The sequence below is a fragment of the Simochromis diagramma genome, unplaced genomic scaffold (genome assembly GCF_900408965.1).
Source record: "Simochromis diagramma unplaced genomic scaffold, fSimDia1.1 OVJJ01000585.1, whole genome shotgun sequence".
Lineage (NCBI taxonomy): Eukaryota > Metazoa > Chordata > Actinopteri > Cichliformes > Cichlidae > Simochromis > Simochromis diagramma.
In genome coordinates this window covers 7,782,154-7,804,554 of record NW_024387398.1, presented here as the reverse complement: position 1 = coordinate 7,804,554, position 22,401 = coordinate 7,782,154, and the positions used below count along the sequence as shown (strand labels likewise).

The window sequence follows — 22,401 nt, the reverse complement described above, 5'->3', positions numbered from 1 at the left end:
AAAAGAGGCTAATCCAGCCATGGAAATAAGCCAGTAATAAGAATAAGTTTTGGGGATGCCAAATTGTGGAAAATCCTTCTTCTTTACAGCCCTTTTGTTTTTAAATTCATAAGTGAGACCACCTGCTCTCTTAAACACCTACCAGAAATCTGGATCAAAATCTGTTTGTCAAATCGCTTGAGATTTACAACAGCAGACTTCAACGATGATCTGTACAAGATCATAAATAGCTGTTTATTATTTATAAAAAACAAACAAAGTCATAAACATACAAATTGCCCATTTGCATTTATATAACTAAACACTTATTATTGGTTCACCCACATTTTTAACTGCATTTCATTTTAGTCATGATAACAGCTGATCAAAACTGTCCCTGAACTTACAAATGTCTTCAGGTTAATGGATAACATAACACCTCTGCAATTTACACCAGGTGAAATAAATGAAAGCAGAACTGATCTGATCTGATTTCTCACTTTCTTTCCACGCGACTTTCCTGTGAATCAGAGCTGCAGAACTGCCACACTGAGTCACAGAGGGTTAAAGAGAGGGCGGAGCCTGTGGTCATATGCCGTCAATAAGGACAAAAGAGTGAAGAGTTCTCACTCTGCTCCTGCTAAAAGAAAAAAAGTTTGCAGTAGTGCAATGGTGAGTCACGTCGACTGATTTGCTGACGCAAAGACATTCCTGGGCACACAAACTTGTTACAGCACGGCACATTTATTTTGTGCATGCAAAAAAAAACCCCGAAATTACAAATTTACCTTCATATAAAACTGCTTTACACCTTCATTTAGACACGTAAATGGCAAAGACTCCAAGACAACCATACATTTTACAACACTTTTGATTAGTTTGATTAGTCTAATTCGCTTCATCAACATACAAAAGACAATAAGTTGTATCTCAAGACTGAGTTAAATACATTATAATTTCAGTGCTATGATTTTAAAAATGTTTTCAGTGAATGGAAGTTTTTTCACTGTGTGTTGTTTGATTTTTACATCAGTTTTTTTTAGAATAAATAGCTAAAAAAGACAGTCTTTGTCACTTTGAATAACAAATTAGAGTACTACATTTTAGTTCTGCATTCATTCTTTTCTGTCATGTTAGTCATATTTCTGATCACTCATAAATAAAATAATAAAATAACATAATCTGCATGTCAGCGCTGCTTTTTGATGGCAAGTGTTACACATTCCGCAGGTGCAATGTGAACGACACTTGAAGCCTGAAGAAGTGACCTTTGCCAGTTTATGCTGTGGTGCAATATGTGGAATCGTTGTGTGCATGCTCATTTTTTAATCTTGTTGACACAAATTTAACTGTCGCCACTTAATAGTCCCCCCCGGCTACAAACTTAGTGTGGTTCATGTAGACTGGTCACATCTGCCAAGCTGATCAAGTCCATGGGTGAGACCAGCAAAACCATTGCATGCACATGTATGCTAAAATGTATGGATTACAGAGGATGGAGAAAATCCCTCAAAACCCTCAACAGTAACGAACAACATCATTACTTCCTTATGATTCAACCTTAGCTCTGGAAATATCTTAAATTTACATATATTTTAACACCGATGCAGGGTGCAGTTTAGCACTGTTTCATCACAGCAAAAACAACTAACTGGTTTAAACCACCTGGCCACTTGGGGCCTTTCGGAGTTAGTTTGCATGCTCTCCTTGTGGCTGCACGCGTTTTCTACAGTTTCCTTATACTGTCCAAACATACATGCAGATTAACTGTCTCTCTGTATTAGCCCTGTGATGAACTGCTTACCTGCCCAAGGTGCACCCCACCTTTTGCCCTATGCCATCTAGAACAGGCTCCTCCTGCAACCCCTAACTGCACAAGTATTTAAGAAGGGTGGGTGGATGGATGGATGTGGAATGCTAGTACACCCCACAGCAAAAGTAACACTGCATTGAGTTATTAATGACTTCTCTGCAATTTGGAAATTTTGCAAAGCCACTTGGTGAGCTGGGTTGGCCGCTTTGGCAGGCCGATCTTGGCCTTTGACACCCTTGGTTTAGTCTATTACACCAGTACACATTAACGTTTAATTTATCTGTGTTTATCCTTTATTAAATGATAAACGCAGTCCAAAATTTTGCTTAATTGAATCTTTTAGATTTTTTCTAGACTTGAAATGTATTGAGAAAAAAACACACAGATCAATGTTTCCGAAATTATTAGAAGTGATTTATTATTTATTTATCGTTTATGAAGGCAAGACTCATTCAGTTTGAAGAACCTTTTTTTAAGTTCTGCATGCTGACAGCGCCTTTCTTCAGGGCGGAGTGGTTCATCCTCTCAGTCGAAGATCTTTGTAGCTCCCTGATTAATGTTCAGACGATTGCTGACTTTTTCCAGGCTTCAAACTGAGTTACCGGCTTCTGTGTGAGACACAAAATGTCCTTACAGTCTGTCGGGAGACAGCAGGATGGATTTATATCTTGTTTACTTTAGTAGACATACACCATTTCTCAGGTTTCTGGGATTTTTTGACCAAAAGCGACCGAAACTTCGGTGTTTGTTCAACTTCTGGGAGCTAAGCAGCTGTTTGGCTTGACCAGTTAACTTGTCATAATACTAGTAATAATAATAATAATAATAATAATAATGGATAATAGCGGCGAAGTCTCCAACGACATTCGGACTGTTTACGCTGCTGTATCCAGAGAACCAAACTCTGACCTGAAGAATGGACAGCTTTTCAAACTTTACAAGAGGAGGTGGTTTGTGCTGCTGGTGTTGTGTCTCCTAAACTGCTCCAACGCAACGGTGAGTCTGTGAAAGGTGAAACCAGGTGTGTTTATGAATACAGGTAGACACGGGACATGTGGTGTTCCCCCTATATGTTTGTTTGACTTGGTATAACTCCCCGGTGGTGATGTTAGTGTTAAACAGGGTGTGCTGAGCTCCTCCCGCAATCGTTCTCCTACTTCCTGCTTCCACGGGACTCGTCTTCCCTATGGGAGCTATTGTTCCGAGGAACAGGTGTCCCCACTTCCCGTTTAAGGCCCTCAGGCCATAGAGAGTCATTCCGTGGCTGATAAATAAGGCTGATAAGCAAACAAGATGTCAACCCTGTTGCACAGATTTATAAGTACAGTGTGCCAGAGGCGGAGCTAAAAGGGACACATGGGGTGGCACTGACATCCTTTTGTACCCCCACCCCAACCACACGTCAATGCAACCATGGATAAAGGACTAATCAGATGCCCAAACCACTTCAACGTCTTCATTTAGTCTTGCACGGTAATTAAAGGGGAGTTTGAAAATGTTAATCATGTTTTCAGTAATTAAATGTTGCATAAAGCCCTTTTTCCTTTAATATAAGCATCCACATATCTGTGCAGAGTGTACACCTGAAACTTATGTTACAGACCCTGACCAGTGCATTTATATGTGTTAGAAAAATGTTTGCTCCCATGTTTCTATTTTCATTATATCATGTTTTCCCTATATGATGACAGTGGAGATGAGAATTGATGATATGTTGTGGTATCTATAAAAAATCTGATAAAATTAAATGAAACTAGGAATCCTAATATTCCCTAACATTATTTATTTCATTTTCTTAACTTTATTAATTAATTATTGTCCCTAATAAGACAAATAATAAAGAAAAGAACAGCAACAAACTAGAGAAGGAGCCTGTGAGTCAATGTGCAGGGTGCGATATCACAGTTTCTTTTTAAAGTAGAGAAGATGGAAAATCTGTAATTGCATTAAGAATTAATTTTACAACCTTGTCTGGTGTTTTATTCCACGACATAACAACAGCTGTGACTCAGACTACCTTAGTGGGTTTATTGTGGGAAGTGAGTTTTTACTCAGCGTGTCAGCGAAGTTTCCACAGTGACAGAAAAGTGAAAGCTGTTAGCGGTTGTTGTCTTCCTGCAGTCATTCATAAAGTGTGCACATAAGCTGTGGCTTCTCTTAAGCAGGTACTGAAAGAGAAGTGATCTGTAAGCCTGACGGAGCTGCTGTTGGAGTCTTTACAGAGTTAACAGGTGAACGTTTCTGCCCACGGTGTCATGACAAAGAATAGAGTTTGTTGCTTAAGAGCTTACTAGAATGATCAATCAAATATCAACGTGCTGGGCCTGCAAAGTAAGTCCCTCTTAAGTTAAAGTTCAAATTATATTAATAATAATACTTAGAAAACAGAAGGTCATAAACCAGTTCTTCTAATGCAGTTTATTTCTGTTTTGTTAGTTTATTCTAACAGACCTTAAAAGGTGCTACAAACATGGAAAAACAAAATCCCAAGTCATGAATAATCACAAATCTAAGCAATTTTATTTTATCATCTAACAGTTTTTACAAATTGCAGATAAAAAATTTGTTAACATATTTAAATTAAAACATTTTAAATATTGAAATTAAAGTTTCACTTGTGACAAGATTGCATTAACTGTAATCTCTGCAGATAATTTAGGATTTTTCATTTTTAGCGTGTTAGCATCGCATGTTGCCTAGAGGTGGGAATCGCCATACATCCCACGATACGATATTATCACAATACTTAACGCATGATACGATATTATTGCAATTTTTTAAAAATATTTTGCGATATTCAGATTCTGTACATAAAGGTAAACTTTATCAATATTAATTTTATCTAATAACAAAGTCTCGCACTCAGTCTTTCTCTCATTTCAGTCAGTTTTATTGTTGACAAACTGAACGGTTTGTATTACAGTCTAGTCCAACTTAACTGAATGCAACCATCTGGTACAATTATAGCTATTCTGAACTATGCAATTTATGAAAACTATGCAGCCCCTTCAGCAACTGAAGAATTTGAAAGTAAATTAAAACAAAATATAATTTTACATAAAATAAAAAAAGTTTTAAACTTAATTAAAATAAAACATGTCTTAAATTAAAATAAGTAAACTGTCATGTTTATTGCTGCCAAAAAAAAGTTAAACACATTTGGACAGTGAAGGAATGTCAGGATTCTTGCTCAGAAAAAGGATCAACATGCTCTGAAGTCAGAGCACAAAAACCTTTTTTGTAACAAAATATCGATTTCTGCTGTCCCTGTATCGATACATTATTAGCAAACAAAATATCACGATACTACACAGTATCGATTTTTTTCCCCCACCCCTAATGTTGCCTACAGTTATAGTGCACGCCTTGATGCTTTTTAGGTGTCTGAGTCTGCATGAAATCTAAATTTAGCACAGTTTGAAACATGGAAGCGTGTGGGATTGAGAGGAAGCGATACTCTGATCTGATACGACCTGTGAAATAACAAAACAGGGGCATGTGTGAAAACCGTTTCTAGAAGCATTCCTCCCTGCTGGGGACAAGACTAGCATTGTGTGTTCAAATCAGCTGACCAGCTCCCGCCAGCTCGGCATGAATTAGGATTTGTTCACCGTCCACACAATAGAGGACAGGACTGGTACTGCCTTTGTGGTCTCGGTGTAGAGTTTACAGGTCAAATTCATTCAGTTTGTTTGTGCATCAGGCCAAAAATACACACATACACATGTGCTGCCTGTTTCCAGGTGAATTATAGGTCATATGTGTAGTAAAAAAAAATCATGGATACGTTCCTTTTTAAACATGTTTAAATAAGCGTGACATTGGATTCTGTCTGAAAAGGTGTTACACACACACGGATAATTTAAACCTTTTAAGCAATAGAAGTATAAACATGTCCTGGTTTGTCCTAAGAAGCTACAATTATTAAGTATTTTATATGTTTGTCATGAAAATAGGACTTCTTTATACAAATTCAGGTTAGATTCGAGATATTTCAGCTATTTTTAGTGCACTTTTTAGTTGCTCTACACGAAAATCATCAGTTACAGTGACAACATGGTGATGTTTATCAGGTACAATTCTTGTCATGTAACACGGTGTAGTCTGACGCACAAGTCTGGCAAAATCTCAGCGGGAGTGTGGGTAGCTCCTACTGCTTAGTACGTGTGCACATTAAAGTTTCAGCTTCTTCTTCTTCTGCAGATAAATTCACATTCAAGACTTTTCACAGTAAAATTTTAAATAATCAAAGATGTCATTATTATGTGAATACATACAGCTCCTACATTTACAATGAGTTTATTTATTACATTTATTACATTGGTTTACTATCTAGCAGGAGAGCAGCTGTTGTTTCCTTTTTGTCAGCACAGCATGTGGTTTTAGTCGTAGCTTATAACCGGCTTACACAACCGCAGCTCTTTTTTTGAAGTATTTTTCATCCATGAGGATTTTCCCACTCATGTCTCCGCTTTTGATCGACAGCAAAACTGCAAAGACTAATATAATTTACCTACTTTACATTCAACTAGAAGTTACAAACCTCAGGTCTTCACTCAGTTCCTTGGACTTTGCCATTGTTCTGAGTGTTGGTCAATCCCATAAGTGTTGTCAAAAAAGTAGAGAAAATAGAAACTACCAGTTGAAGTCAATTGTTAAGTTCAAGTTAAACGAAATTGTAAAACCTTCAGCACCACTTATTAAAAGATTTGAGTGAGTATAAGTGTATATGTGAGCCTGTGTAGATTAGAGAAAATCCAAAATAAATTCAAACTTGTGCACCAAGTTCATAATTTTTTAAAGCCATCAAATATTTATGCTGTAGAATCATTTCATCCTGGAAAAAGAACAGTTCAGAGAAATCACTGACAGCCCAAAATGAACATGACATTCATGCCCATGATGGGTGCATATATAACCTTCTCTCCACAAATGTAAGTGCTTCAAAATTGTTCTTGAATAAATGTTGTAGGCCTCTATTGATAAACTCACTCTTATTCATCCACAATCAAGGTGAAATATGAGAGAATTTTCTAAAGGCTGAAGTCTTTTTGTTGAACATGTCTTTTCACCAGCTCAGCACAGAATTGTAGCTTTGTCCAGCTTGTAGAGTATGATGAAAGTGTCCTATTATTTCCTGTCTCATGCATGCTAAGTGGTGTCATGTGAGGGCAGACACATGACACTAGGAACCTAAACAATAGAAATCATCTCCTTCTCATGTGAGATGAGCGTGTCTTGTCACTTCCTTTCTTTTTCTAAAGTTGTGTCCAGATCACAAGACTAAAACAGGCTCCAGGAATCTGATCACTAAAGTGCACCTGCTTTAGGAGGAGTGACCACTAAGATGATGTACTGAAATAGGGATGCTTTGTATATGTCATGTAATCGATGATGTCTAACAGAGTGGTTGTTAAATATCCACCTAAATGATTTGTACCTGACTGGCACTGTGATAAAGCACTTTAGTGTAATTATTGTCCACCTGCACAAAACTAAGCTGACAGCACTGAATGGAAAGCAGCTTCTGAAATATCCATGTTGGCACGCTGCTGAAGTAAACCTTCGGTTTTACCTTTTTTGACAGAGCTGACATTTTAAGTTGCTGGCTGGAGTCACTGCAAACCTTTACACAATGCAGATTTACAAAAGGTCGTTCAGGCTTTGCCCCGTCTGCTGTGGTTTTTCTACGATGGATCTAAACACGCAGCCTGGTCTCATATGCCATACTTATCATATATGAATATATGGAAATGCACTGATCATATTTATATCAGGAACACAGCCAGATCTATCAGGTCTAATGTATTATCAGTTATATTTACTCCTTAATTTCTTTAAGTATATATGTATTTTTATACACTTCTTTTATTTAAGTGATTTTGTTTTTTTGTATTGCTGTCCTCACACAAATATAACACCCAGCACGCCCCTGCGGGCGGTTTATCCTTCAAGCTCGGGTCCTCTACCAGAGGCCTGGGAGCTTGAGGGTCCTGCGCAGTATCTTAGCTGTTCCCAGGACTGCGCTCTTCTGGACAGAGATCTCCGATGTTATTCCCGGGATCTGCTGGAGCCACTCGCCTAGCTTGGAGTCACCGCACCTAGTGCTCAGATTACCACGGGGACCACCGTTACCTTCACCCTCCACATCCTCTCGAGCTCTTCTCTGAGCCCTTGGTGTTTCTCCAGCTTCTCGTGTTCCTTCTTCCTGATATTGCTGTCATACGCAAGTAACCCCGGCGGAAGGGGCTACATGAATAGGATGAGGGACTATATATATATGTATATAGATAGATAGATAGATGCCTGCCTGCCTGCCAAAAAAAGAAATAATATTGGTGTCTCCTCAGATATGGCTTACCTTTGCACCAGTGGCGAACCAGTCTGCCCAGTACCTGAAAGTTACTCTGGACGAGATCAACTGGCTATCACTGGTCTACATGGTGGTGGCCATACCGCTCAGCTTTGCAACCACTTGGATGCTGGATACTCTTGGACTGAGGATAACGGTACCAACTGCTTGGTTTTTTTTTTTTTAATATTATATGTTTTAGTATCAGAGCACAGTGTGAGGTTTATTCTAAACTCTGGAACACAAAGTTTTAAGTGAGCAGTGAATGATTTTAGAAGAGAGAAGAAACCGTCCAGGGGAGGATTTTAATAGTTTAGAGTTAGTGCTGTATGCGTGCATATAAACATAGGCTTGATGGAAATGGGTACAAGTTAAAAATGAATGAAGACTGAGATATGGCCATTATATGCTCCTTTCATCCTGGAGTCATCTCCCAGGAAAAATGCTGTACAGGAAATTGTCCTGCAAATTTGATTTGTTTAAAGTAAACAGAAGATGAAGTGAACTGATAAACGCAGCAGTCAGACCGGATTCAGCTTCCCAATAACCAGTTCAACCAGCCATAGGAGAGGGAGAGGAGGCGGATGACCTCTGAGTCAGGAAAAATGGATCGCTACCTCCAATAAGCACGCAGGCCATTGGCAGCGGTAATGTTTGTTAGCATGTCTGATAACGAGATTATGCAGAAACTGCAGGAAACTTTGGAGACGAGGTGTTCATGAAGGAATTTATTCTTTTTCTCAGAATCTAGTGACACATAATACAGAGTAGGTGAGCTGCAACTGAGCGCCAGTGAGTGCAATGACTCTGACACCGGTTAGTTATAGTGGCATGATTAATAAAACTATGAGTAATTGAAAATGTTGTGGACTGCTGTTTTTAGCCCAGAAGGCATGCAAACCCCTACCATTTATATTTGTCACTTCACCCACATGACATCCTGTCCCACCTGCTTCTGACCACACCATGCAAGCTAGTTTTACTTCGTGAATCTGAGATTAATTGCACCTTTTTAAAGATGAAGACCTCCCACTGTCTTGGACTGATCTTTGAGAAGACCTTCTGAAACTGTCTGACAGTTATTTCACTCCCAGATATGAAGGGATTTTCTCGTAAACTTTCACCCTTCTGTCCTCTGACTGTCACAGCTGATCCTGGGTGCCTGGCTGAACATGCTCGGAGCCGTGCTGCGGTTCCTCGGCACGCTTCCAGGTGAGAGTTTTAAAATCCAGTACCCGATAGTGATGTTGGGACAGACCCTCGGCGCCTTGGCTCAGCCCCTCATCGTTTTCGCTCCCACCAAGCTGGCAGCCCTGTGGTTCCCTGACCATCAGCGGGCCACAGCTAACATGATCGCCTCGATGGGTGAGTGATTTTACCTTTCACACCTTCAGTACAGCACCTACAAACCTGTGCAGATGTTCTGCTGTGTGTTAGTCATGTGCATGTCAAACAACAAAGGAGCAATACTTTTTTTATTTTATTTTTATGCCAAAAAAAATCTGTTATGGCAGTTTTAATTAAGGAGTTCACAGAATTTGGCTTTTGAAGCATTTTTAAGTTTATACTTTCAGGCAAATTCACAAAAAAAAAAAAAAAATTCAAATATTTTTGAATTTGATAAATAAATGTAGACTTTTTTCCAAAGTTAGTTTGAAATTCTAGAGTGTAAATAAAGCCAGTGAAAAGGAAACAGACAGAGATATAAGGTATAGAAATATAAAGGATAATAGTCTGTACAAAGATGGAGGTTTAATTAGAAACCACTTTATTTTTATGTTTCTCTCCACGTTGGTTTTCTGGAATAAAAATGACCAGTTTTGATGATGGATCGGCATAAATTGAATGACTGCATCAAACTGATAAATACCTGTTAAAAATGCTGAGTAACAATCTAATCTAATCTAATCTTCTTGGATGCTTAAAATAACTACCAAAAAAACATCAATCAAAGCAGCCAAACACCAAACTTTGAGCCTTTTTGAACCAAACCCTGGCTACAGCTGTTATGAAGCTGGAAGTTATCTATGAAGGTCAGATCTTTAACACTGGAGTCTGTGGGCACTGAGTTGTGGCTCCTGATTGTGGTGGTTCTAGTGTTCTCATGTAACATTTGGGCAAACTATGGCCCGAGGGCCAGAACCGGGCTGTGGACATCTCAGTCTGGGCTCTAATGTTCACAAAGCAAAACTAAACAACCTCAACCCTCGTGTGTTTTCTGCAATGAGATAAATGCATTTGCTCTAGTGGTAAATACATATAAATGAAACCTTCATACAGCATTTAAATGGATTGCTTTATGTTACAGCACAGCATATAGACAGAAAAAAAGTCTAGATTTCCTCATAGAACAGGTCCTAGGATCTGTTCTAACTTGTTGGGTGATAATTTTTCATCATTAACACTTTTACTTTTCACATGATTTATTCCTGAGGGAATTTTTTTTCCAGCTTTCATGGAATTTCTTGACAGCAGGAATAACAGAGCTAATTTTTTCTTTGTTGGCCACCTGCTAACTGGGCAGTTTTAGAAATGTGAGGGCTGCTGATGGTGAGTTTTTACCCCTCACCTGTAAACGGCCGATGGGGTAATGTGATGCGGGCAGGACACCCAAGTTTGTAACTGCGATAACTCAACATAACTCTTGTGAATGCATGAACTTGAGAACAAGGCTACGTAACATTCTAGCCACCACCACCATTTTTTATTTTCTTTATTTATTTATTTTTAAATTTTAATATGCAATAAATAGAAAATACACAATTAAGGACAGGGAGACTTCAAAAGTTGTCATGTTTCTTAATCCTTTTGGAGTTTTAATGGGTAAAACTACTGTAGTTAAATAAAGGCTGGTTTGATCATCATGGTCATTCTTATTTTTTGCGTTGTGCTTATGCTCCCTGAAGGTTTGCACACAAAGCGCTTTCATTTTAGCATGTCAGCAAACTCCTGTGTGGACGCAGCTGTTACATTATTAAAATGACTGCTAACAAGGTCTATTGATATGTATGCCTGTTAAAGACATTAAAATGGGAAGCTGATGTTAAAGGGTGATTAAAGGTCAGATATGTTGCTCAGATGTTGTGTTGTGAATTAAACAGGGAACAGAAAGTGATATAGGACAGCAGTAAAACTCCACTTCTCTTTTTTGTCCTCAGCTAATCCCCTGGGAATCCTCCTCGCTAACATCATCTCTCCTGTGATGGCTGAAACATCTGCACAGATCCCAAAGCTGGTGAGTTTAACAAAGAAACCTTTGGTGTTCAGAAAGCAGAGTAGTCTGTGATGCTTATAATAAATGAGAACACCAGTAATCGGACAACCGGGTTTGGCTGGTTCATAAAAAGATTTGTGAGTGTGAAGGACATTGGTGGTTGTGACAGATCCCCAGAATATTACAAGACAAGTGCTCCAATACACTGATTAGCCACAACATTCAAAGAGACTCCTGTCCTCGGGGAGTGCTGCTTTTTTTTTTTTTTTTTTTTTTTTTTTTAAAACCCAGATCTACACTGTATATTAAAGATGATGGAACCTCCTAGCATCCACTCAGACAACAGAAAGTCAATGATGGCAACCAACTTCAAATGACGATGGTTAACATAACTGCCGGCGAGTGGGGGGTTCCTGATTTACATTTTTCTCAGCTTTGAGGCGAGCAAATTGAAGTGACTACTTATATATATATATATATATGCAGGTGGCAGTTACATTAGGCAACCAGAGCGTGGATTATGCACTATAGCCAGCAGGGGGCATGTCCTCTAGTCTAGCCAGGTTATTTTATAGGTTATTATAGTTTGTAGTTACACACGGCTGTTCATTCTGTAAATTTAAGTCAAAGCAGGCATTAAACGGGGTAGCTTTATTGTTGTGATTCATGAATCGTTACCATAGAAGCGTAAACCACTCTTCAGTTTCTCAGATCAAAACTTGGATGGCAACGGCTAAAACGCTCAGCTCGAGTCATCAAAAATGCGAAATGTCCATCATTTATATACAGTTTGTGTCCCAAGCATAAAATTGTATTAATAGAAAATGATTAATGTTATTCATTTCACCTGTCACTGCTTTTAATGTTGTGGCTTGTCAGTGTACATAAAACTGAAATATGGCTCTGGTCACCTCGGCTGCTAACGATGATAAATGGTGTTTGATTTAAGCTGCAGTCACCCATTTATCATCACAATATTTGTTTTTCCTTTTCTTTCGCTAACCCTTCTTGACTGGTAACTGTCTGGTATGGGCGAAATTATTAAAACCTTTAAAAAGCTCTTGTTTTGGATTTAGGTGATTGCTACAGAGAACTGTGTGACTGCACCTTCTCACCCTGCACTCTGCTTCTGATCTCCTCACCTTCTAATGATGATAAATTGTGTCAGATAAGGTGCAATCACCCATTATTCTTTACGTTATGTGTGTTTCTCTCCTCTTCCAGCTTCTAGCCTATGCAATACCGACATGCATCATCTGTGTCCTAGCAACAGTGGGGATACGCAGCAGTGCCCCCCCGACGCCGCCCTCAGCCAGCGCAGAGACCTCCAACTCTGAGCCGTTTGTACAAGGGATCAAGCTGGTAAGAAAACACAAAGCAGAAAAACACTTCTAAACATTTGAGTGCAAACAGAGCCTGAGGTGTCTCATCGAGCCATATTTACTGATTTCCTGGTTAACTGATATTTCAGTTATTCTAATCTCTGAAACTGAAGATTCATTTGGCTTTAGAGTGAATTTCAGTTCACAGTTCTGTTCAGTTCTGGCCCTCAACTTTACTGTTGTTTCACACTTTGGATCTGTTATTAGTGTGGTCAAAACTGGCCTAGTATCATGAATAACAAACTAAAGACCTCCGCTTCCTGTGAGCCTAACCATGGAGGGGTGTTTAAGATGTTTTTAGACATATCCTACAACTGTTAAGCTAGTCCTGCCTGTAATTATCTTACTGTTACAGTTAGTCAGTATTTAAGCAGATAAAAACAACGTGAAAAGGTTAAGAGTCGAATTAAAGATATTAAAAAAACACAATCCAGGTAAATGTTATAACTTCAGCTGCTCGGCTGATTTATTTCTGGTGAAAATGTAGCTTAGCACTCTTCATGTGAGATTTTCTTTTCTTTTTTTGCTGTAAGTGATTATGAATTTTAAAAACTCAAATGTCTAAAATATTTAATTACATAACTATATAATATTCTTTCCATACATGTGTTTAGAATAGACAGCGATTATAAGTGATCATTAGCCTGTTCTGCATCTCCGTCTGATGGTTTAACCCCACCACCACTCCAGCATCCACCTGCATGCTCCTGCAGTGTAATTACTCGCCTTAATTTCTCTGCATGTCATTTTTGTACAGAGTGACGCCAAACTGGAGTTATATTATTCTTTAAGCTAAAATGTCAAAACCAATCAAACAAGCTCCTAAATGACGTGACAACAAAACCTGAAGTATCTACCTCTGTCATTACTGGTACACTTCAGCAAATGTAATGATAAACTCGGATAAAGCAAATTTTGCTTTTTTGATACCTTTTTTTTAAAAATTTCTATTTAATTTGATTTATATAACACCAGACACAACAGCACTCACCTCAAGGAGTAGTATGTCATAAAGTAAAGAACCTTCAATAACAGCAAGAAAACCCAAACAATCAAACACCCTCTTTTGGGTGAGCTCTTGGCAACAGTGGGAAGGAAAAACTCCCTTTTAACAGGAAGAAACCTGCAGCAGAACCAGGCTCAGGGAGGGGCGGGGCCATCTGCCGTGACTGGTTGGAGGTGATAACACAAAATAAATTAATAGAAAAACTCATAATTTAGTTTATTTTCTTAATTTATATAGCACTAATAACAATAGCCAACAATCAGACTATTCCACATGAGCAAACACCTAGGAGCTTAGCGATAGCGGAGAGGAAGAGCCCCATTTTAACAGGAAGAGACCTTCAGCAGAAACCAGGCTTGGGGAGGGGGTTGGCATCTGCATCTAAGAGGAGCATGGAGAGACCACGAACAACAAACTCAACAAAATACAAACTGCAGGAGAGAAGACAAAAGTTAATGACCAACACTTGCGGCATCTGACATTGACATAAATAATAAATGATAATGAAAATAACGATCAATTTCAAACCCCACTGACATTTCCAGCAGCAGCAGTGATTTCGCTGACAGTGACATTTGCGAGCGCTCGTCTGGCTGCACTGATGCCGTTTCTTCCTGCAGCAACTGACATTTCCATCGGCAGCAGTGACGTCTCTAACAGAGGCGGCGATGAGTGTCTCTGAAGTGAGGATGTTCTCTCTGCATCCGTGACATTTCCCCCCAAACGTGCCGCTCATACGTTCCCTGCACCTGCTGTGATTATCTCTCTATACAGTACACAGCTTTTGTTATTAATGCGAGTTGCACAGTGCTGATTTTAGCATCTTATTTCCCAACAACACAGTTTGTGCGCTATGTCTGCAGGCTCTGCACAAATGTGTTTGCATTACCTGTGCCAGGTGAGCGTGGAGTCGCAGAGTAAACAGCAGCCAGCACGCTGTTGTTTCACCGCTTCATTTCGTTTTCTTTGCACATGTTTCCCTTGTTGATGTTGCCGCAGTGCGCTTGTTTTCCCCTGAGGCTTCTCTTACAAATCGTCCGGTCTGTTTCTTCTGTAGTTACTGACGAACAGAGCCTACCTCGTCCTGCTGCTTTGCTTCGGCTCAGGGATCGCCGTTTTCACCTGCTTCTCCACGCTGCTGGATCAGATCCTGTGTGTAAAAGGATACACCAACGTAAGTATATGCCAGGAGAAAGACTCCAAATCAATGTCATCGAAGGATAAACGGGGAAAAAAAAAGCAACCCAGACAGTATATTTGAGACTAGATGGTGGTGATGTTACAGCTCTCAAACTGAATAAATTAAGAAAAAGGTTGATGAATGTGTAATTTCTTTGCACAGTAATCTAACATCTTATTGAACGAAGTGAAAGAAAGCTTTTCCCAGTCTTGCATAGATGCTATTTGCTGTAGAAAACATGACTTATAACAGTTATTTACCTACTGAACCTATCAAATCTGACCACTGCAGGACTTTGCTGGGTTGTGCGGCGCCCTCTTCATTGTGTTTGGCATCATCGGCGCTGGTATTCTGGGTCTCTATGTCGACAAAACCAAGAAGTTCATGGAAGCCACAAAGATCAACATGAGCTTCTGTGCTGTGGCGTGCATCGCCTTCTCAGTGGTGAGAACATTCATTTATTACACAAAGAAACGTAGCTGGTCCCTGACTGTTCGTCAGGCCAGGAAGAAGGCTCTGCATTAAGACTTTTGATAGTCACGCTCACTGAGGGGCAAAGGTAGAAAGTAATGAAGTACAAATACTTCGTTACTTTACTTAAATAGAATTTTCAGGTATCTGCACTTCACACGGAGAGAAACGAGAGTGAGGTAACTTAGAGATGGAAAAAGATGTAGGAGGACAGGAGAGGAAGACGAGAGGTTAGATTTAAAGGCAAGGACTGCTCAGTGGTGTTTGATAAACTGCAGATTTAAAGCTTGCATGTGATGTCTTCATTTGAATTTTTATATAACGTGTTTTGATAAATTATCAAGTGTATTCACACTAGCCAGTGTTTCATGATCATCCCTCCTGTCTGCTTTCCCACTGACCACTGCTAATACTACCTCTGATGATCTTGGCTTAAGTATGTTTCAGTCCATCTCAGCATTTCAGCTCCACCTCAGCCTCCTTCATTTTCTCTTTCATGCACAAAGCACTCTTGCAGAGCACGATGTTCTTGTTTGTAAGCATTTTGTGGCTTTATTTGTGAAGCAGTAACAAGCTGTCCTCTCACATGCTGTATAGATTTGTTAATTACTTACAGTGATTTTCATGGATACAGCTGTCATTGATTAAGAGTCCTCTTCCAGTTCACACAACTGTTCCCGGGCACAGCATATAAACTAGACTTTGGATGCTACAGATCGGCTAATGTGAGAATGACGTAATACTGGGTACTGTTTATCCTAAAAAAAGTCTTGGTCCTGGATCAAATCAAGCGACTGTCAAGTTTATGAAACTATTAAGCCTTTCGTTATGATATGGAGTGTAAACTGTGACCATAAAGACGGGCGCATAGTGAGCAGGAATAATCTATGGCATAAAAACCATTGGACTGATTGATAGATCTCAAAACGGCCATTCGCCACTGAAGCTGGCTCCAAAGGTGAGTCAGTCGCCAGTCTTCTGCTGTTGTTCTGAGTTTTAGAGACTGCTGCAATGGAAATCTAGGAAATTATGGATATTTTCCTTTTTCTCCTCTGATTTTGATATTTAATATGAACATTAATGCTGAACTCTTTTCAGCAGGATTGTATTCATTTCACGACAGATTGTAATGATTATTTCTTAATCTAAAGTATTTTTTGTGTGCTGACACACAAACCATGCTGTCAGAAATGTGCTGCAGATTCTTGAAGTTAATTTTTTGTCTATATTAAAACTGGTAAACGCCTCTTGCAGACTAACGTACAGTTTTGTTTTTTTTTCCAGGCAGACGTTTATATTTGCGTGAAGTGTATGTCAGACAGAAGTTGAGGGCGCTTAAAGGAAATGGAAAGAGTCAGTGTTTGATGTGCAAACACTTTGAAGAGAAGGCTTGTTTGGTCTTTTTATCAGGTTATGCTGACAGCTCTGTTATGTTAATGCAGTGTTTCAGTAAAATACAGCATAAATTAAAATTCTATATCAGGTTATTGAGAGGACATCCACTACATAAAGAAAACTGTCTTCAGACGCTGGATTTATATGCAGCAGACAGTAACTCAAATAAACACAAATAATTTACTCCATATACTTTCTTAAATGCTCAAAACCCTTCTTCTCCAGTGTTATGGACAAAATAATGAACTTTTAAAATGATCGTTAACTGGTATAAAAGACAAAAAAACAGTGATGTGAAGGTGAAAGTCTCACACCAACTAATGTGTGTTACATAAATTGAAAAAATAAACTTGAAAGTCAGGAAAATGTTATGTTATGAATATAGTAGTCTGTTTTTTGTTTTTTTTGGGGGGTTTTTTGCCCTCCTTGGAGCTCACATTTTAAATTTTATGGAAAGGCATGTTTTCATCACAGGAAACTGAACTAACATTAGAAAAATCCACTGAGGAGCCACTTTGGTTCATCAGTAAAATGACTCTGGCATATGCTCTCACACATTTGCAGGTGCGAGGAAGGGAACAACGAAATGTGTAGCTTATAAATTAAATATAAATATTTAAAAATAATAATAAATACAGCCTGTATGTAAATACATCTAAATGTACAGAGTTGGATATGCATTAAAATTTAGGCACTAGAAGACGAGCGACTGGTATGAATCAGTGACTGAATTTAATCAAAGCTCTCCTATAAACACTTGAAAACAAGCTTCGAGAATCTCCAGGACTTTATTTGGGTATTTATTCTGAAGCATTGACGGTCAGTGGTCATCAAGAAGGCTGCGTGTCGTCAGTGAGAGGTGATGAAAAGTTTTAAAAAGCTTTTTCCCTCACAGGTTTTAATTCGTCTCCCACTGACTCTCACTTCTAATGTGTCTGACTTAATAGAAAGAAATTAAAAAGCTGTGGGTGCCAGCGAGCCCCAAAATAAACAAGTCTGTAGTTTATTGATTGTAAACGCAGTTAAACAACCCCTGTTTAAATACACGAGGGTGGCAGAATATTAAGAACACTTGAGAGTGACCAAGAGTGGCCATCCAGTATTATAGTAAACCTTCACCTGAGCGTTAAAACAAAAAGACTCAGGTGACTCTGTTGATGTACTTTAATATGTGGAAAAAACATATTATATTGTATCAAAGCCTAAAAGACCCCCTTTCTTTCTGGTCCCGGCCTCTCAGGTGTCTCTGATGCCGCAGCAGAAAGTCGCCGTGGCCGCCGTCTGCTCTTTCTTCGGCTTTTTCGGTTTTTCCATCTACCCGGTTGCCATGGAGCTGTCGGTGGAGTGTTCGTATCCCGTTGGAGAGGCCACGTCAGCTGGACTCGTCTTTGTATCGGGGTACTAATGTCTGAGCAACACATACTTATGGTTTTATCTCATTTTTTAAAAATACTGGACTTCTTGCAAAATTCTGCTGTAAATTATCCTGAAGATTGTAAAACCACTTCAGAGACAATATGAGGAATGTATTTATCATCTAATTGTGTCTTAAAGTCTTATTAAAGAATGGGGGGAACTAAATTTTCACTAAATCTTCAAATGATGCACAGAGTCATCTTAGAAAATCTTTGTCTAGTTTTTTTTTTTTTTTTTTTTTTTTTTTTTTTTGGCTTTAATTTTGCAGGACATTGCTTACTGTAAAAATCAGCTGCTTAGCTGACATCATAACAAATGGCTTTCATATTTGTGCTGTCACCTGCAAAATGTTTTGGGTCACTGTTGTAGGTGTTTAAGTAAAATGTAGCCTGACGTCACCTGGAGATGCACTCAAAGGCTTTCAGCTTTTCATGACCCATTTAAAAAGTTTGTGCTGCTGTTGACAGATCATGTTATATCAGGTGTGCCTGTAGTCGACTATGTGCCTCAGAGATTAGATAGTAAATAGAAAAATGTGAAGTTGCATTACTGAGACTGATGTGACCGTTTTCTTCTTCCAGACAGGTTCAATCTGTTGTCTACATCGTCCTCCTTCAAGCTCTGACCACACGGCTCGCAGACTCTCCCCTGTCCACCTGCGGGGAAGCAGCCTTGAGCTGGAAGGGTAGGTCGCACGATGCTACATCAAACCTCTGTCTGCTGCTGGTCGGTTTAAAGTTTATTGATGTGCATTAGTTTAATCTGAGGTCCGTGCTGGATCGAGTCAGTCCCAAACTCTTTCATGGCATGCATTTCTAATTTCTCTTTGCTATTTGGGCTGATTGCGACCTGATGAATGTAAAAACAAAGATTTACCTGATTTTGGTTTTTTGGGGGGTTTTTTGTACCTGATTTTGTTGGTTTCTGAGAAAAATGAGATCCACATATGAGGACATTCGCTTGAAATTTTGATAGAACAGTGACAGTATAACGTCCTTGTAAGTGGATATCAGGCCCTTGTAGAGCAAAATTTAGTATTTTGGTCTAGACAACCCAACATGTGATGTCCACATATGTGGACACAAGGTCCTAGGAGGTTAAACCAAGTTTCCAGTTTTAATATTTAGCAGATCCACCCTGCTGCAGTCACTGTTCAAAGCTGACGTCCCAGCTCATCTTTCAAATATCATGATCCATTTAATGATAATTTTCTGTTACTGACTGAAATTCTTTTTAAAGTCTTTTAGTCTTTTAAATGTCATTTTACTTGATCAACAATTCAAAACATTCATAATTGGGATAAACTCATTTCTAAGAAACAAATGTATCCAGAAAATATTTTTAGTTTTTATTTCCTTTTTGTAGCTCAGAGATTATCAGGGGTATGAAGTCCATAAGACTATATAAGACTAATCAGTTCCTGTTTAAATTTAAAAAATAAAAAAAATAAAAAAAAATATTGCCAGACAAGAAGAGTATTATTTTTCTCATTTGATGAGGGATTCATTTAAAAAAAAATAAAAGAACAAGCTGAGCTGTCGGAAGAAAAATAATCAAATTAAATTTCAGTTCTATTAACAAAGCGCCGATTTCACAACAGGACACTTCATACTCTATGATAGGGACTGCAATCTTAGAAAGACCATTCTATGAGCAAACACCCTTTTTAATAGGAAGAAACCTCCGGCAGGAGGAGGCCATCTGCTGCAACGAATGGCGGTGAGGGGAGGAAGACGGGGCAAAAGACACGCCGTGGAAGAGAGCCAGAGATTAATAATAAGAGTGGGAATCACAGTGGGAATTACAGCACATTTAAAAAAAAAAAAAAAAAAAAAAAAGTCATTAAAGCACTTTACTCCAATTTTCACACATAATGCTCACATTGAACCCTTGGGTGGGCCAGTTTTGACTTTGGAGCTGTATGAACCTAGAGCCACGTACACAAGAAGCCTCCATGAAAGTGGAAATGTTTTGTAATAGACGCGTAGTGTCTTTGAGGAGAGTGTTTGGACTAAAACTCGACCTTCCTGTCGTCTCCTACCCTCAGTGCCCATGATGGTGATGGCAGGGCTGTGCACTCTGTTCACCTGCTGCTTCCTCGTCTTCTTCAACACCCGCTACAGGCGACTGGAGGCCGAAGAACAAGCGACTTACGGGACCAGAGAGAGCCAGCATCTATACAGGAATGAGCACCCTCCGTGGAGGCGTAAAGCTGCTGACAATACAGAGGAAACATGCCACTATGAGTGAGAGCAGAAAGGTACTCGAACAGATGATCTTTTTTTGTTTTGTTTTTGTTTTTTAAATAAAGATGTTTGTGTGTAGTTTGATTAAGTCACAAACTTTTGGTACATTGTTGGATGTAACAAGTAAATAATCCAAATTTCCAATCCTCAAAAGAAAGTTTAAATTATTATTTTCCAGCCACTTTGGCATGTAAATAATCTGTGTCAATACATTAAAATAATTTCCATCTTCTTTTTCTTCTTCTTCTAATAATAATAATAATAATAATAATAATAATAATAATAATAATAATAATAATAATAATAATAATAATAATAATAATATGAGAAGAAAAAGAAGGAAACTATTTTAATACAGGACACTGCACTTTTACTCTCTCAGATTTAATATAAAGGTGAAGAAATGTTACCTCAAAATGAAGTTCGTTGTGTACACGGGTATAAAACACCCACCCACACCTGACCAGGTACAGTAGAGTAAATGGTAATGGGAGTTCGGTGCTTTGTTACAAAACCTGCTTTTATGGATTAAGTTAGATTTCACATGTAGACCACATGTGTCAGCATTCATGTATCCACTGTCCTTCAGTGCACTCCACTTTAGTCTTACAGTCTTCCTTTGAACAGCAAACATGTAAAGGTCATAAACTGTGAGTCACATGACTCAGCACACTCGTTCGTGTGCAGATTCATTTTGCCTCTCAGGGACTGACTTTGTGCCGTCAGTCAGCACTCGTGCTGCTTGAAATAACTCCTGATGCCATCCTATTACAGTGAGACTTGACTTTATAGATCGTAGGAAGGAAACTTGCATACATTTTTGAAAAATCACTGTAAAAACCACAAATATTCTCCAGATATCATGTCTTAACTTTACGTGTTAAATGGGTTTTCTGCAGGTTTCTGAAAACTGTTTTTCAAACATGACTACCTGAATGTTGTTAAAAATATAACAATATCTTTCTACCGCTGTAAAAAATAAAATTTAGAAATAAAAAAAATAAAAATAAAAAAAAAAACCCTAAAAAGTGTTTTAACCACTTTAATGCTTTCTTTTTGTAAATGTGTGGCCTTCTTAAGGACTGCAGATGTTTTAAAACCCTTGAATAATGTTGAAACCTCACAGGTGAGACATGTGGGCTTTGTGCAATAAAAGAAAACAGTGTTTCAGCTGTGGGGCACTTTATGACAAAAAACATGTACACAGTAAATAAGAACACTTTTCTAAATCATGTAAATTTGATTTTTTTTACCATTAAATTTGTTAATCTTTCCTACTTGAGTTTGTTCATGTTACTGAGTTCAAATTTGATGCTTTCTTTGAGCTAAGAGGCAACAGGACAGGATACTGATGCTTTGCCTCATTTTGTGCAAAGGTTGACAGGACTGTGCAGTACACACTATGTTTGAGTACCTTGCAGAATCCCCTGTCTCTACAATAAAATTCATTTGATTCATCAAGTTTTATGGCATTAATTCATGCAGTTCTCTTAAAGTCCTACAACAGTTTCTTATTGTTTATTCAGATTCAGCTTTGCAAAACTAAACTGCACTGCCATGTTCTTTTTAGAGACAAGAGGCTGTGTCCTCAAACTCTTCCTAACACGCAATACTTGATCAGTCTTTGTCTAATTGTACTGTTATCAAATAACATGCTAACCGAGGCCTGTAGAGTCTGAGGAGTCATGAGCTTTCTGGAGTTACTGACTCGGTCTGCTTGCTCAAATCTCTGGGGTGAATTTCTGCTCCTGTGATGATTGTGGAATTGTCTGAATACACACCCAATTGCTCCAGAGCGGCAAACTGACAAAGCTTCTGCATTTATAGAGGTGCTCAAGCTTGCTGATGATAAATGAAGTGGATTAAATTAGCAGTACCTCTTAAGTTCTATGAAAGCAGTAAGGCTGTACTTATGCACTTAAGCACTAGATGTTGTGTAAATGTTTA

General features: G+C 38.6%; 1 protein-coding gene across 2 annotated transcripts; it reads left to right on the top strand.

The window, feature by feature from the left end:
• Positions 1-2,325: 2,325 nt before the first annotated feature.
• On the top strand, positions 2,326-21,911 carry slc49a3 (solute carrier family 49 member 3). 2 transcript variants are annotated; one of them, XM_040010412.1, is made up of 10 exons: positions 2,327-2,788; positions 8,143-8,301; positions 9,293-9,509; positions 11,303-11,379; positions 12,583-12,720; positions 14,804-14,920; positions 15,218-15,370; positions 18,033-18,190; positions 18,790-18,893; positions 20,256-21,911. In XM_040010412.1, the coding sequence occupies exons 1-10, from the start codon at positions 2,627-2,629 to the stop codon at positions 20,456-20,458; spliced, it is 1,488 nt and encodes a 495-aa protein (XP_039866346.1). In that variant the 5' UTR covers positions 2,327-2,626; the 3' UTR covers positions 20,459-21,911. The 2 variants fall into 2 exon arrangements, with proteins under 2 accessions (XP_039866347.1, XP_039866346.1); XM_040010413.1 differs by lacking the exon at positions 18,033-18,190 and having other exon boundaries at positions 2,326-2,788.
• Positions 21,912-22,401: the final 490 nt, after the last annotated feature.